At 42.7% G+C, this 16,017-nt stretch overlaps 1 protein-coding gene across 4 annotated transcripts in view; it reads right to left on the bottom strand.

Moving 5' to 3' along the window:
- The window catches only part of asap1 (ArfGAP with SH3 domain, ankyrin repeat and PH domain 1), a 168,192-nt gene that overhangs the window by 26,360 nt on the left and 125,815 nt on the right, over positions 1-16,017 (bottom strand). For all 4 annotated transcript variants that reach the window (XM_062980026.1, XM_008108201.3, XM_062980025.1 and 1 more), the window contains 6 exons: positions 4,419-4,582; positions 4,081-4,214; positions 3,857-3,948; positions 2,816-3,002; positions 2,350-2,435; positions 371-486 (listed from right to left, as the gene is read on the bottom strand). In XM_062980026.1, coding sequence (XP_062836096.1) covers positions 371-486; positions 2,350-2,435; positions 2,816-3,002; positions 3,857-3,948; positions 4,081-4,214; positions 4,419-4,582 — 779 coding nt within the window. The remainder of the gene's footprint in view (positions 1-370; positions 487-2,349; positions 2,436-2,815; positions 3,003-3,856; positions 3,949-4,080; positions 4,215-4,418; positions 4,583-16,017) is intronic.

The following is a 16,017-nucleotide window of genomic DNA, read 5'->3' as shown; positions in this document are numbered from 1 at the left end:
AATACTTATAATAATAAAAATATAAATTTCAAAACACGCTGAAGAAATGCTTCAAAAAACAAACAACAAATGCCCTGAAAACTGATGTATTAAATGTTACCCTGACTTTTCATTACTTGAGATGTATTTTAAATAAAATGAAAATAGAGTTCACAAACCACCAAGAGATTTGCACTAAGAAAGTTTTTTTAAAAATTATGGAAGATAGTTTTTCATTATTTCATAATTCCATCTAAATTGAAAAATCTTCTTTCCTAAGTCAGCACTATTTTTCCCAATGGACTTTAATGCCCCTGTTTTTACAACTTACATCCTTTTAAAACTATCTACAGGGAATAGTGAAAATATTCCCAAAATATAGATTGCTCACCTATATCTATTGTTGGCTTGCCCTTCAAAAGTAATTTCAAACATTCAGGCTTATTATATATACTGCAGTAGTGCAGAACCGTGTTTCCCAATGCTGTCTGTTTGTCCAGGTTCCCACTGAAAATCAAAGTGAAAAACAAGATTAGTGTTTGCATGACAAATGATCTACACTTGTTGTGCATAAGTGTATTTTATTCTACATTGAGAAAGGTTTCCAACCAGGTAAGAAAACAAATATTAGGAGTAAGTTTTTGGACCCCTTTAATACTGGCCATAGTATACTATAACAGTACTCCTATAATGGCAGCCATCTGTCCTATCAGCTGCATTATCTTTCTGCCATCACAGTCTTTCCTCAAATGGAATAAGCTGCCATTTGTGAACTCACAGATAAGTGTGAGTGACAAAGACAATGAAGAACTTTAGGCTGTTGTAGAAACCTCAACAAAAACATGAAATAAGCATCAAACTACATGGTCTCCTATGTGTACTGTACTTTAAAAAAATGGTAATGCCGGTACACTTTCTTTGTTATAAAAAGCAGCCAGGACTATTGGGAATGCAACCTAGTGTGCTGGAGTAGTGTTTTATTCCACCTTCATGTGCCAGTTGCCAACCAGAAATCAATTTGTTTATTTTTCACAACATAATTTGCCTTCTGAAGATAGTAGCTTTTGGGGGAAACAGAAACCAGGAGGAAGGGGTCTTGCCAGAGAAAACCAGCTGAGGAGAAAGAATAGTTTTTTCTTCTTATGTGGTCTGACATCCTGATTAGACCTCTTTATAGCTTATATAAAAAATGTTTCCAATGTTAAACATCATTAACATTGATTTATATAGCACCATCAAGTGTACATGGTGCTTTACATCAATACATCAAATATATTCTACCATACTGCCTATTAGACAGTCTGGACAAAACCCATATAGTGCTTCCAAACTGACCATTAGCCAGTGAAGCTAATGTTAATTAGGTAATCGTGTGCTCCTTGTAACTTAGCTTTGTCAGCAGTCTTGCCGCAGGATTATGAACAAGCTAATTTTTCTGAACACTCTTCAAAGGCATGTATGTGAAGTTACAACATGGTACATTAGGTTAGAATAATAAAAAAGGATATAACTGAGGAATATAGGCCCATGGCCAGATCATGCACACTCTTTGCTACTGCAGAATTTTCTCTGTTTCTCACTTTCATCCAGCACATTACTGACCATCAGATATTTAGAACAAAAATAGCTTTGGTTTAAATGAACAGAACAGATAGAGAGTTGGGTATCGTCAACCTAAGTTCTCCTGCAATTAAAACAAGGAATGCATTGACACAAAATGATTAATCAAGCACTGTGTTTCAGTCTTTTAAAGAAAGTATTAGCAACTTCATTTCATAGAATCATAGAATAGTAGAGTTGGAATAGACCTCATGGGCCATCCAGTCCAACCCCCTGCCAAGAAGCAGGAAATCACATTCATAGCACCCCGACAGATGGCCATCCAGCCTCTGCTTAAAAGCCTCCAAAGAAGGAGCCTCCACCACAGTCCGGGGGAGAGAGTTCCACTGCCGAACAGCCCTCACTGTGAGGGAGTTCTTCCTAATGTTCAGGTGGAATCTCCTTTCCTGTAGTTTGAAGCCATTGTTCCGTGTCCTAGTCTGCAGCGCAGCAGAAAACAAGCTTGCTCCCTCCTCCCTATGACTTCCCCTCACATATTTGTACATGGCTATCATGTCTCCTCTCAGCCTTCTCTTCTGCAGGCTAAACATGCCCAGTTCTTTAAGCCTCTCCTCATAGGGGTGTACTATCAACAACTATTATGAGAGATAATTTTTGCCTTCAAAACCAGTTTTTCTTCCAAACTGGATGCATCTATGAATCAGAATTCTGTACCAAGCAAATCTGGCTGGACTTGCAAATGCCAAATCTTTAATTCAGAAAACGTTTAACATGTATAATCCAAGATATAAGCAAGCAAATAGGCTTTACCTGTTTTGTACAAGGAAGTCAACCAGATGAAGTGAAGTTTGGTCAGCAGTCCGAATGGCTAAATGAAGGGCTGTTTCACCTGGCTCCTTAAGATGGACCAAAAGTGATGAAAATGATTTTTCTTTCCCAGACATTTACAGAATTATTCACTGAGCAGATATTAACCAAAAGTCTAATTTATGCAAAAACATAGGTAACAAAATACATCTAAACAAAATAAGAAATTATAAAAAGGTTAGCTTTGTTAGCTGACCACTATAATACATATTTAGTTGGATATGTAATATTACAATACAGAAGGGGGATGTATAACCTCTAATGACTTTTACCAGTATTTATCCTAACTAGGCCTGATAGTACCCATTCGACATTTGGAAAGCCCCACATTCCTTATCCCAGCCTTATTATGGTTGTATGGCTTATTTTCATTTACCATACCTTTTGAGTCCCTTGTCTGATGCCTTACCTGTCCAGGCTCCAGCAGTGGGTCCATTAGCTCAACCCCTTCTGCATAGACATGAATTAGTGCAAGTAAATCCCTGGATCTAACAGCCTCAAGTAGTTCATTCAGTTTTGCTGCTGCAGAACCGCATGTCTTTCTAGAGAACTTATGATCAACGTATTTAGCAGTAATAAATTCTTTACGAATAGTCCTGAAAATAAGAAATATATTTCTAGGTATTAGCTTATAGCTTTCAAATAAATTATTACAAATATGTTGTGTTTGTGGTTAAAGATTAAATTTGAAAACCTTTTAAAAAATTAGTTGAAAGAACAAGCTAACAACAATAGGTTTTACCACGGCTACTTCATTAAGAGCATGAAACCAAGTGTCATTTTCTATTTCAATTGGTGAGTAGCTTTGGGGGAGGGAGGGCATGATTTTGAATGATTTGCTAATACTTAAGAGAATATACAGTCACTGGCTTAGTTATTTCATTCAATTATCTGCTGGAAAGCATGAAGCAAGTGAAGTGACAATTACGTCCCCTGACAGCCTTAGTAAATCTACACTTCTGTTGACAAGCTTCAAACAGAACAGGGTAGTCAAGACTGAACCCACATTTTGGCAATGGGGTCTTCCGATAAGCCCTGCCTATGATACACAAGGGTCAATGGCCCAAGCTGAGTGGGGGGGGGGGGGGACACTTAAGGAAGATGGAGAAGCCCTGAAAATTTGATAAAGGCATTTCCAGATTGCTGTGCAAATCCTAAAGCATCTCTAGTTCAAGTAGGGCTCAATCAAGGATGAAAAGGAACAAGGAATTGCTTCCATCCTATCCCCAAACAGATACACCTCTTTTACATGTTTCTTTTAGACATACACACACACACAATCTTAAGTATTAATAGTACTGAAAAATGAATGGAGTTTTGTGAAAAATAACATCTGAAAAACTGCTTAATATTAATACATAACAAAATTAATAATTGTCTTGGTTTTATTTTATAAGATCATTTTTTGCTTCATGAATCAATGTAATCCCCAATAACTTTTGTTACTCACATATCACTTGACGGTGTAGGCTTGAGAGAAGGACTTGGTAAATTCCCCTCCATAATATCATTAAAACTATTGTTTCCTATGTTCTTGGCCAGCTGTGGAAGATATGAAAGATAAAGAGTTTAAACTAGCAATTTCTACATCCTGACATCAAGTACAGCATGTTTTACTAGTAGGGAAAGTGTATTCATCCTAATGCTAGTGAATCTTATTTTATATGTTCTTACCAAGAGTTCAGATGTTCCTAATTTGTCTAGCTCTAAAGACTGTATTCGAGAGATATGCACACCCATTTCTCTATGTATTCCGGAGCACTCTATACACGTTAAAATGCCCAGATTAGTTGAAAGCCATGTTGGATCTGAATACAAAAAAAGGAAAACATACATTAGAAATAATCTTATTTTACTTTTTATTCAAAGCAGTGCTTATGGATATTTTATTACAGGCAGACTATTGATACTCTTGCCAAACACTGAATTTGATTGTCTAAGAATTTCTTAGAAACAATTTTCTCAGGCAATTTTCACATTAACTCAAATCATATTTAATGTACAGAACATACCTGGTGATCCACAATCACAGCAAACATCATTTCCAGGTAACCTTTGTATATCATCAATAATGGCTTTTGTCAGATCATCTAAACTGTTTTCACCTGTGCTTTGTTCACCTTGGAATGCCATATTTAAAGCCTCTTCTTTGCTGTTGGTCAATACTGATATCCATCTAATATAAAATATATAAAAACACAGTAATCTATAAAAAAAAAGAAGTCTAGAAGCATAAAAGAGCAGATGGAGTGAGCATATGAGAATCTTTTGGAAAATAACAATTAGCATTAAAAATATTAAGTCAAAAATAAAATAAGACAGTAGAAAAATGGGTGAAGTTTGAAAATGCTAAATACGTAATTCAAGTTTTCTGTATTAGAGCAAATACTGAGCAACAGTAGTGAAATCTGGAACAAGTCTTTTAAGCAGACAGAAATCATGAGATAAAGAGATTCCCAAGCAATGGAAACGTATCTTAGAAAGATTTCAGAGAAAAAATATAGTTATCATAAGCAAGTATCACCTAGAATCTTTGATAAAATTCTACCACCATATGTCTATATCCTATTTAAAATATTCTAATCTATATCAGAGAGAGCTTTATCTGCCTTGTAATTAAAAAAGCAAAATGGGAAGTGCCAGGGTTTCTTTTTTTTCCTTTAAGGGCAAATGGCAGAACACTGTCTTTGCATTTCCCTCTCGTCCTAAAGCTTGACACAATCACTTAAACATTAAATAAAGAAAGCTTCCACAGCTGTACAACATCTGTGTAGTTAGTTAGCAGCTAGACAGCATCCTAGATTTTGATTTGAAATATAACAGCTCAACACAGTGAAAATGCATTGGTACAGCAACACCATCAAAGATTTTGCACAAAATGTAAATCAAAAAAGACAGAGTAATATTAAGTTATAGTACTTTGAATGCCAGTGGGAGAAAAGAAGGTCCCTGCTTTTTCAAGACTAGACTACAAAACTGCTGTACTGTATATGCTAAGCTGTTCGATTTCCCCTTATTTCATTATAGAACTAGACTGAAGAAGCAAACATTATCTTTTAAAAGAAAGTACTATGTGAAAAGAATTGCACTGCGCCCATTAAAGCTATGATTTCAATTATTGCCATTGGCATATCTTAAACAATTGAACATGTAAAGGGCTAGAAAGCTAGGAAAAAATAGATCTAAGTTCTGCACTGAGTCAATGCAGTAAAGTGGCTTGAGCGTTTGACTAAGATTCTGGAAGATAAGGGTTCAAATCCCTACTTATCCATGGAATCCATTAGGTGACCATGAGCAAGTCACACTCTCTCAGCCTCAGAGGAGGGCAATGGCAGACATGAATAAATCTTGCACCAAAAAGCCCTGACGGTAGGCTTGCCTTTATGTCACATGTCAGAAGTGACATGATGACACACAATGCAAACAACTACCTTAAAGCTGCTTTCTGATACATGCCAAGAAAGCAAAATATTCTATCCTTTAAGAGATAATTGTACAATATCTGCCATAACACGATTGATTTAACTGTGTGTTATCTGAAGATTTGGCAATAAACTGCATGTAGAAATGGTGTGAACTGAAAAGTCAGAAAACACTATTTGCAGGACAGGGATGCCTTTCCATTAAAACTGGGGAAGGGAGCTAAGAAACAGGGAACGTAGTTAAACTATATTCATTTATACAGGTGAGTTGGCATTCATCAGGAAATTTCAGAAAAGACTGTATACAGCAAAGGCCTGAAATAGCTGGGAATTAATAGCTAAAATTGCAGTGCGGTGTTTCAACTCATGAGAACATGTATATGCAGACACAGGAGAGAACTATCACCTCAGCAGAAAATACATTTTTGGAGGTTTATGTTATTTTTTGTATGCCAACGGATTGGGAGCAAGTGACTATGAGAAAGGCATGTAGAAATTATATGAATTAGGAAAGTAAAAATGGGTTTTTACTTTACAATATAGAATAAATGAAATAAAAAGGAAAATATGTGAAAGTCAAACTGCACCTAAAAAGTGGCAGCTTGAATTAATGGCGAATTGATAAGAAGAAAGTAAACACAGTTGACATATGGTGCAGGAGAGTAGTTCTATGAATACCACGGAGTCCTAAAAAGACAAATAAATGGATCCTACAGTAAATCAAGACTGAACTTTCCCTAGAAGTCAAGATGACTCAATTGAGACTATATTACTTTGGACATGACATGAGAAGATATGACTCACTAGAAAAGACAATAATGCTTTTCTTGGAAGGCAGAAGAAAAAGAGGAAGACTACAGTCCAGATGGATACACAAAATTCAAGGAAGGCACAGTCTGCAAGACCTGAGGAAGGCTGTTGATGATACAGTGACTCATAGATGGGCATAAATCAAAGCCAACAGCATATAACAACAACAACAAAGGCCATATAAGTCTAATAGAATAAACTGTTTAGCAGCTCTTCTCCATTAAGTGAACATACATAAGTTAAAGGAGGATGAGATCTAGCCCCAAATATAATATATGAGTCATTGAAGGCACACTGTGAAGCTTAAGTACACATGCTTAACAGCAACATTTTAACTCGCATATGACTTCATGAATATTACCAATAAATATTTAAAAACTGGAAGGCAGCCATTCATTTCCAATTAAAAAATCAACCATAGTGCAAAACGAATTAAAAATCTCAGAGGTACATGGTGTTCAGTGATTTATGTATAAAAAGCTTGAAATAAAAGTGAACCAACGCAATTACAGTTATTTAAATCCTGGTTTCAATGTCTAAGTCAGGAAAGACTACTTGTTTTCATTAATTCACTGCTGATAAATCCAGGTCTTTTAAAAAATCCAATTCAGAATCAAAATATTAACAAAGGTCTTATAGCTAGAAAAACATTTACAGCAACTGAAACTGAGCAGTAATTATTTGCTCTGTTGAACTATATTATAGCACATGGAAAGTAATATTAGCATGAGATATCGTGGCAATACAGTAAATAATTTCCTTTTTATGTGTTCTACTTGATTCTGTATATATTCTAGCAGACTGTACTCCTCAGTCATAGAAGAGGCTGTTAACTAACAATGAGCTCACATAAACCTACAAGCAGGGTGCAAAAGATATGCGACTCAAACTTCCTGTTTTATAATTTTTGCATCATACCCAAAGTTATTCCCAAGCAAAGATCTAGCTGGACAATAGCAAGGTAGATGCCGTTAAATGTAAATTATTACATTCCCCCATTCTTTTTATGATAAAATGAAAACTTTCAAGACCAGGACAATATACGGTAAAAGTGAAAGGGGAAAAACAGCCACATTGGGGAATTTCACACTGTAATGGTCCATTTATTAATCCTGGAGTGTCAAGAGTCAGATGCCAATTAGCGAACAAAAATAGAGTTTATTCAGCAGATAAGCCAAAAAGTAATGTTAACACAGAAAAAACCTTGAAACACTTCACTATCAGTGCTTCAAGAGCAGTTCAAACAAAAAAAATAATTCAGCAACACAAGCAGGTAAACACAAAGCTAAACAAACTTAGTGCAAACTGCACTTTCAGAGTCCAAGCCCTGCCAGCCGGCTCTGTAGTTTTCAAAGGAACAGTTCCCAAAAGAAAACACCAAATTCGTCAGGAAACAAACAAACTAACTAAGAATGCAGTAGACTGCTTCCACAATGTGGATAAAGCCGAAGGCTCCAAAAGGATGGACGTCGTCCGGGATTCCAAGGTCAGGTCAGGAGATAACAGCGGTGTCCAAAGAGCAAGCCAGGAGTCAAAAGCCGATAGTAGTCATCAATCACAGGGCGAAGGCAGTAGCAAGGTCAAATTCCGATCCAAGGTCTGAAGAGGGTGCAGTCATCCAAAACAGGTCCATGATAAGACACAGCGAGAGCCAAGCTAGGTGATAACAGCAGATTCAAATCATAGTCCAAGTTGTGATGAACCATGGGCCTTGTAGTCCTGCTCAGGACATTGTAATCCCTGATGAAGATGAAAACTTGGGTTTTTTACCTTCCCAGTCTGAACTGGATTCCTCTCAGCCAGATCCTTCCCAGGCAGATCTGGAAACCTTGCACCTGCAAGAAAGTTGTGCCCCAGAAGTATGTCAAACAACCCCAGAGCCTACTTCTCCCGTGTTCTTGCGCCGGGAGTTTTGTAAACAACAGAGAAGTTTGGATTCAGCTTCGCGCAGGAGTGCGAGGATAGCAGCTAAGAATGTTGCCAATTAACATTGGTTCTCGTGAGAATCTTTAAGGAGTTTAACATCTGGTCTCAGAGTTTAGCTTTCGTTTCTGATTCCCAGAGAACCGCTTTGGTGAGAAAGTTGGACTCTATATAGGTGTTTTGCCCGCGTAGCAACTTCGCGGAGTCAATTCGTCAGCCTACGGAGCGAGTTGTGTCTGGACAGCGCGCTCCGATTCAAGCCTCGCTTCAGCTCAAGCCTTGCCTTGCTATCCAGCCTTCGCCTTGCTTCCCAGCCTTTGTTTACCTACGGACTTTGCCTTGTTTCCCAGGACTAATCCTTGCCTTGTTTCACGGATTTTACCAAGTTATTCCACGGACCTTGTTCTTGTTCTTAGTTACCTTGTTCCACGTTCAAGCCTTGTTTCAAGTATCAAGTTATTTCCTAGCCACGCTCAAGTTTTATGGACTAAGGACCTTGTCATCTCCCCTCACTTTGCTTGGCAAAGTGAGTGTTTCGGTTATTGGATTACAACTTTGGACCTTAATATTTCTTATTGGACATTGCTTTTTTGGACTAATTCTGACCTTTCCTGAAGGGTCTAATTCTGGACTATTTTCTATACTTGTTTTTATTAACTTTATATATTCCTTCAATAAAGATATTAGTTAGATTCTGGCCTCTGTGTATGGTTATTGGTGCCTCTGCCGCCTAGGTCGTGACAGTTTGACTCCGCCACCCATAAGCACCAACTAACCGAGGCCAGGATGTCTACCGGAGCCGCGCCGGCTGGACAGCCGCTCAGCTACACCATCAGCAAGGACGAAGTGGACCGCATCCGTGACAGACTCAACGCGCAGGATGGAGAAATAAAAGGGTTGAGGGAGCGCGGAGTTCGCCTCCCGGCCATGGCGTTGCCTACCAAGTTTTCTGGAGAAGCTGCTAAGGTTCATGTTTTCCGCCGCCAATGTCAAGCTTATCTAGAGGCCCGTGATGCCGAGTTTCCCCAAGAAGACATCAAGGTGGCGTGGGTCTACAGTCTTCTAGACGGACCAGCGGCTAGCTGGGCGACGGCCCTGTTTGATCAAGCCTCCCCCCACCTAAGTTCAGCACAACGCTTCTTGGATCACCTTAAGGAGACCTGGGGAATCGAGGACAATTTGGAGGCAGCCGGTCACAAACTCCGGCGCCTCCTTCAAGGAGACAGACCCATGTCTCAGTACATAGCCGAGTTCCGCGTGCTGGCCCACAACACCGGCTGGAACGATGTAGCCCTCAGAGGACAATTTCGGGAGGGTCTCAACATTGAAATGCTGGAAGAAATCTCCAAGGTGGATCCTCCCCAGACCCTCGAGGCACTCATTGATCAATGTTTACGGGCTGAAGTCATGATTGCCAACAGGAAACAATGGGTTCGAGGCCAGGGCGGTAGAGCCGGGGCAAAACCCCCCGCTCCCGCCAGTGTTCAGCCACGTCCGGTGTGGAGACCCCCGCCGCCAACCCCATACCCCAGAGGAGGCGAGGAGGTGCCGATGCAGTTGGGCAATGTGCGTCCCAGACTAGATGCCGCCGAGAAGGCCCGTCGTCAACGCTTGAACCTCTGCTGGTACTGCGGGAACGGGGGCCACTTCGCCAGAGAGTGCCCAGCCAAAGGGAAGCCTGCCGCCCGTCTTGCGGCGGCGTCCTCCACGGAGTCGAAGGCGTCTGAGCCGACTGGCACACAGCCGGCGGGGGAAGCCAACGACCGGGTGTAGAGAGGCTCGCCAACCCGGTCAAAAAATCCATCCAAGAGCCGCCAACCGGGGTCCTGTTCCTTCTCGTGGTCACATTATGGTCAGCAAAAAGGGGACCCGTCATGATCCACGCCATGATAGACTCTGGAGCTACCAACAATTTCATCGATAGAGAGTATGCCGACTCTCTGGGATTACAATATCATGATTTCAAGAATGCCCGTGTGGTGCAAGCCATAGACGGCCGTCCCCTCAAGACGGGCCCCGTAAGCCAGTGGTCGGAACCCACCAGGATGTGGATAAGGGAACATATGGAAGAGATTTCCTTCTTTGTTACCGAGGTTCCCCATTTCCCTGTGATTTTGGGAATTCCATGGCTGACACTCCACGATCCTAACATCTCCTGGTCCAACAGAGAACTGCAGTTTGCTTCACCGTACTGCCAAAACCATTGCCTCGTAGCCAAGGTATGCCATGCCACAGACTCCGAGCCCATCATCACCTTGCCAAAGAAGTACTCCGAGTATTGGGATGTATTCAATGAGAAAGAAGCCGAAAAATTACCCCCACATAGACCTTATGACTGTGCCATTGACTTGGTGGAGGGGGCCCCGATCCCGCGAGGGCATCTCTACTCCCTGACTGAACCAGAGCAAGAAGCTCTCAGGGAATTCTTAGAGACAAACCTTCGCAAGGGGTTCATCAGACCCTCTCAATCCCCAGCCGCCTCCCCAGTGATGTTTGTGAAGAAGAAGTCAGGGGAATTACGCTTGGTGGTGGACTACAGGGCATTGAACAATATCACCAAGCGGAACAGCTATCCCCTGCCCTTAATCTCGGATCTACTGGACCGACTTCGAGGAGCCAAGGTCTACACCAAGCTGGATCTTCGGGGGGCTTATAATCTAGTTCGCATCAGAGAAGGGGACGAGTGGAAGACCGCCTTCCAGACTAAATTCGGATTATTCGAGTCCCGAGTTATGAATTTCGGTTTATGCGGAGCTCCCGCAACGTTCCAGCATTTTGTCAACGATATTTTTCAGGACTATCTAGACAGATTCTTGATAATCTACCTGGACGATTTTTTGGTGTTTTCCAGATCACAATCAGAACATGAGAACCACGTCAAAATGGTGTTGCAACGACTGCGGGATCATGGACTTTATGCCAAGCTAGAAAAATGCGCTTTTGATCTACAAGAGGTAGATTTCCTTGGCTACCGCATCTCGCCTCTAGGGCTTTCCATGGATCCAGCCAAAGTTTCAGCAGTATTGGAATGGCGGGCGCCAACTAACAAGAAAGAGGTGCAGCGTTTCTTGGGGTTCGCGAACTACTACCGCAAGTTCATTCCAGATTTTGCCCGCTGGTCCGACCCCATCACTAGCTGCATCCGTGGAAAGCAGCCTTTCCGCTGGACTGATCAAGCAGAGAAAGGGTTCCAGCAACTGAAGAAACTATTCACCTCCCAGCCAATTCTACAGCACCCAAATCCTGGAACCCCTTTTGTGGTGCAAGCGGACGCCTCTGATGTGGCAATTGGGGCTGTACTCTTACAACCGGTGGGAGATCACCTCCACCCCTGTGCCTTTTATTCTCGTCAACTAACCACACCAGAGAGGAATTACACCATTTGGGAAAAAGAACTACTGGCCATAAAGGCAGCCTTTGAAACTTGGAGACATTGGCTAGAAGGGGCCAAATTCCCCATTGAAGTCCACACTGATCATCGTAATCTAGAACATCTAAGAACTGCCCGCAAACTAAATCAGAGGCAGCAACGTTGGGCTTTATTCTTTGAACGTTTCAACTTCCAGATCCATTATGTGACCCCAGCTCAAACCAAGCAAGCAGACGCCCTGTCACGAAAACCGGAATACGCTGCAGGACGCAAGGAGACCTTTGAATCCCAACTGCTACAACCTGAGAACTTTGCCACGCTCACAGTGGGGAACACCAAATCCAGTCCCATTGGTTCAACTTCCCCTACTCCAGGACCCATCTGTGCTCAAGAAATCAGGGCTAGTCAGCAAGCAGATGCCTGGGCGCAGGACCAACTTCGCCAAGGTCTGCATTTTCCCTTTTCGCTTAAAGATGGGCTGCTCTGCTATAGAAATCATGTTTATATCCCACCCGGACCGGGCAGGGAAAAAGCGCTTCGTCTGTGTCATGACTGCAAACCAGCAGGACACTTCGGACTATTTAAAACCATGCATTTGATCCTAAGAGATTTTTGGTGGCCCAAGATCCGCAAGGATGTGGAAAAATATGTCAACACCTGCCCAGTATGCCAGCGCTCCAAGATACGAAGGGAGAAGCCCTCAGGGCTTTTGCACCCCCTTCCTACCCCATCTCGCCCATGGGAAATAATTTCCGCGGATTTCATCACTGACCTACCACCTTCCTGTGGATTCACCACGATCTTAGTGGTGGTGGACCTATTCACCAAGTTAGCCCATTTCATTCCCTGCGGAGGCCTCCCCACGGCCAAAGAAACTGCAGATCTATTTCTTCAGCATGTTTTCAGACTACATGGATTGCCCAAGAGTTTAGTCACAGACCGTGGATCTCAATTCACCTCTCGTTTTTGGAAGGCACTACAAAAACTACTGGGCATAGACTCTCGCTTATCTTCAGCTCATCATCCCCAAACAGATGGGCAAACGGAGCGCACCAATGCCACTTTGGAGCAGTATCTTCGCTGTTATGTAAACTACCAACAGGACAATTGGGCTTCTCTGTTACCACTGTCTGAGTTTGCCTACAATAATGGAGTTCAAGCTTCTACAAAAGAAACGCCGTTCTTTGCAAACTACGGTTTCCATCCACGTTTCTTTCCCCCTGTCATTGAAACTTCAGAAGTTCCCGCAGCAGAGGATTGGCTGCAGGAACTCACAGCGGTGCAACAACTTTTGCTCCAGCAACTGGACCAAGCCAAGGAGGACTATAAACGCCACGCTGACAAACACCGCCAGCCGGGCCCCGAAATCAAGGTAGGAGATCGGGTTTTTCTGTCCACTCGCTTCCTGCCCTCCCACCGCCCATGCCGGAAGTTAGATGCCCGCTTCATTGGCCCCTATCCAGTGGTGGCGCAATTAAACCCCGTGACTTTCAAACTCCAACTTCCGCGTTCAATGCGCATTCACCCAGTGTTTCACCGTTCCCTGCTCCTTCCGGCGGATGGTGTGCGTCCTGATACAGACCAACCGGCCCCCCCTCCTGTTTTGATGAATGGGGAGGAGGAGTTCGAGGTTGAGGACATTTTGGATTCTCGCTTTCATCGCCGCCGCCTACAATATCTCATTGACTGGGTGGGTTTTGGGCCTGAGGAACGCTCTTGGGAAGACGCCTCCACAGTCCATGCTCCTGATCTAACCCGTCGCTTCCATCTGACCTATCCCACCAAACCGCGACCTCGCGCCTCGGGGAGAGGACCCCAGTTTGGGAGGGGCCCTGAGGAGGGGGATAGTGTGATGAACCATGGGCCTTGTAGTCCTGCTCAGGACATTGTAATCCCTGATGAAGATGAAAACTTGGGTTTTTTACCTTCCCAGTCTGAACTGGATTCCTCTCAGCCAGATCCTTCCCAGGCAGATCTGGAAACCTTGCACCTGCAAGAAAGTTGTGCCCCAGAAGTATGTCAAACAACCCCAGAGCCTACTTCTCCCGTGTTCTTGCGCCGGGAGTTTTGTAAACAACAGAGAAGTTTGGATTCAGCTTCGCGCAGGAGTGCGAGGATAGCAGCTAAGAATGTTGCCAATTAACATTGGTTCTCGTGAGAATCTTTAAGGAGTTTAACATCTGGTCTCAGAGTTTAGCTTTCGTTTCTGATTCCCAGAGAACCGCTTTGGTGAGAAAGTTGGACTCTATATAGGTGTTTTGCCCGCGTAGCAACTTCGCGGAGTCAATTCGTCAGCCTACGGAGCGAGTTGTGTCTGGACAGCGCGCTCCGATTCAAGCCTCGCTTCAGCTCAAGCCTTGCCTTGCTATCCAGCCTTCGCCTTGCTTCCCAGCCTTTGTTTACCTACGGACTTTGCCTTGTTTCCCAGGACTAATCCTTGCCTTGTTTCACGGATTTTACCAAGTTATTCCACGGACCTTGTTCTTGTTCTTAGTTACCTTGTTCCACGTTCAAGCCTTGTTTCAAGTATCAAGTTATTTCCTAGCCACGCTCAAGTTTTATGGACTAAGGACCTTGTCATCTCCCCTCACTTTGCTTGGCAAAGTGAGTGTTTCGGTTATTGGATTACAACTTTGGACCTTAATATTTCTTATTGGACATTGCTTTTTTGGACTAATTCTGACCTTTCCTGAAGGGTCTAATTCTGGACTATTTTCTATACTTGTTTTTATTAACTTTATATATTCCTTCAATAAAGATATTAGTTAGATTCTGGCCTCTGTGTATGGTTATTGGTGCCTCTGCCGCCTAGGTCGTGACACAAGTCCAGTCTTCATGGAAACACAGAGATCCCAATGGCGCCTCAGCAACACCTTGCCACACGCAAAGTGCAGTGGCCAAACATTCCCATTTTATTCCCCTTCCTCCTGGGTGACCAAACACTCACACCCAAACACCAGGTGTCCCAAATCTACTCAGAGTCTGAGCTCCACACAGCTAGAGCTCGTGGATCTGGAGTACCTAGCAATTCGTCGGAGTCCCAATCATCCTGCCCACACTTAGCCCCATGAACACTTAAAGAACCATCCTCCCTTCTCCAAGCATCCCAATTGGGATCAGCTCCTGCAGAAACCCCAGGTTCAGAAGTATCCATAGGCCCCAAATCCCCAGACATCTCCGGTGGCTGTGCCCATTCAGTGCCCGCTTCCCCAGCCACCACCTGTTCCTCAACATCCATCTCCCCATCTGAATCTTCCTCAGAAGATCCCCCATATAGCTCTCTAAGTCGCTTCCTGCGCAACTCCTCCAGTGAACCCTCATCACGAGGGTTTTTTCTTCCTCTTCAAATTCCATCCCCATCAACCATAATCCCCGAAGGCGCAGTCACAACATGGAGAGTCCAAAAAGGAAGAGGAAAGTAAAAGTGTACATTAAATCTACAGCTGTAAATAGTTGCTCCTGAAGAGTCAAATGAGGGTGGATCTTGATAAAAGTAAGGAGAGATTCTTTTCCCAGAAATGAATTGCCAGTGTATCAAATTGTGCCTTTAAAACCTAGGAAGATGCGTGACTCATTTCATGTCAGACCGAGAATGTGAATAACTTTTATCTTATGAGAAAAACTAAAATGATCTCCTCTGAATACTTTGAGCTAAATGATTCATCCTTTATATAATATACTAGCTGTGCCTGGCCACACGTTGCTGTAGCATATGGGAATTCTTTGTTGGCCAGGTAGAATAGCAGTGAATAGCCTTGCAGCCTCAAAGCCTGGCGGTTTTCTTCTTATGGGAATCTTTGGTGAGCTGGAATGCAAGGGAATAGGCCTGCTGCTTGAAAGCCTGGGTACTTGCATTCTAGAGGAATTTTTGGGGGGGCTTCTAGAATTGCAATGAATAGCCTAGCTGCTTCAAAGCCTAGCTGCTTGGAACCTAGGGGAATCTTTGGTTGGTCAGCTTCAATAGTACAGAGTAGTATCACTGCTTCAAAGCCTGGCCACCTTCTACCAAGGTTAATCCTTTGTTGGTCTGGTTGAATTGCACTGAATAGCCTTGCAGCTTCAATGCCTGTTTGTGTTATACCTAGG

This window comes from Anolis carolinensis, chromosome 4 (assembly GCF_035594765.1).
Source record: "Anolis carolinensis isolate JA03-04 chromosome 4, rAnoCar3.1.pri, whole genome shotgun sequence".
NCBI classification, from domain to species: Eukaryota; Metazoa; Chordata; class Lepidosauria; order Squamata; family Dactyloidae; genus Anolis; species Anolis carolinensis.
Note: the sequence above shows the minus strand (reverse complement) of the source record. Positions and strands in the feature narration are given on the sequence as shown.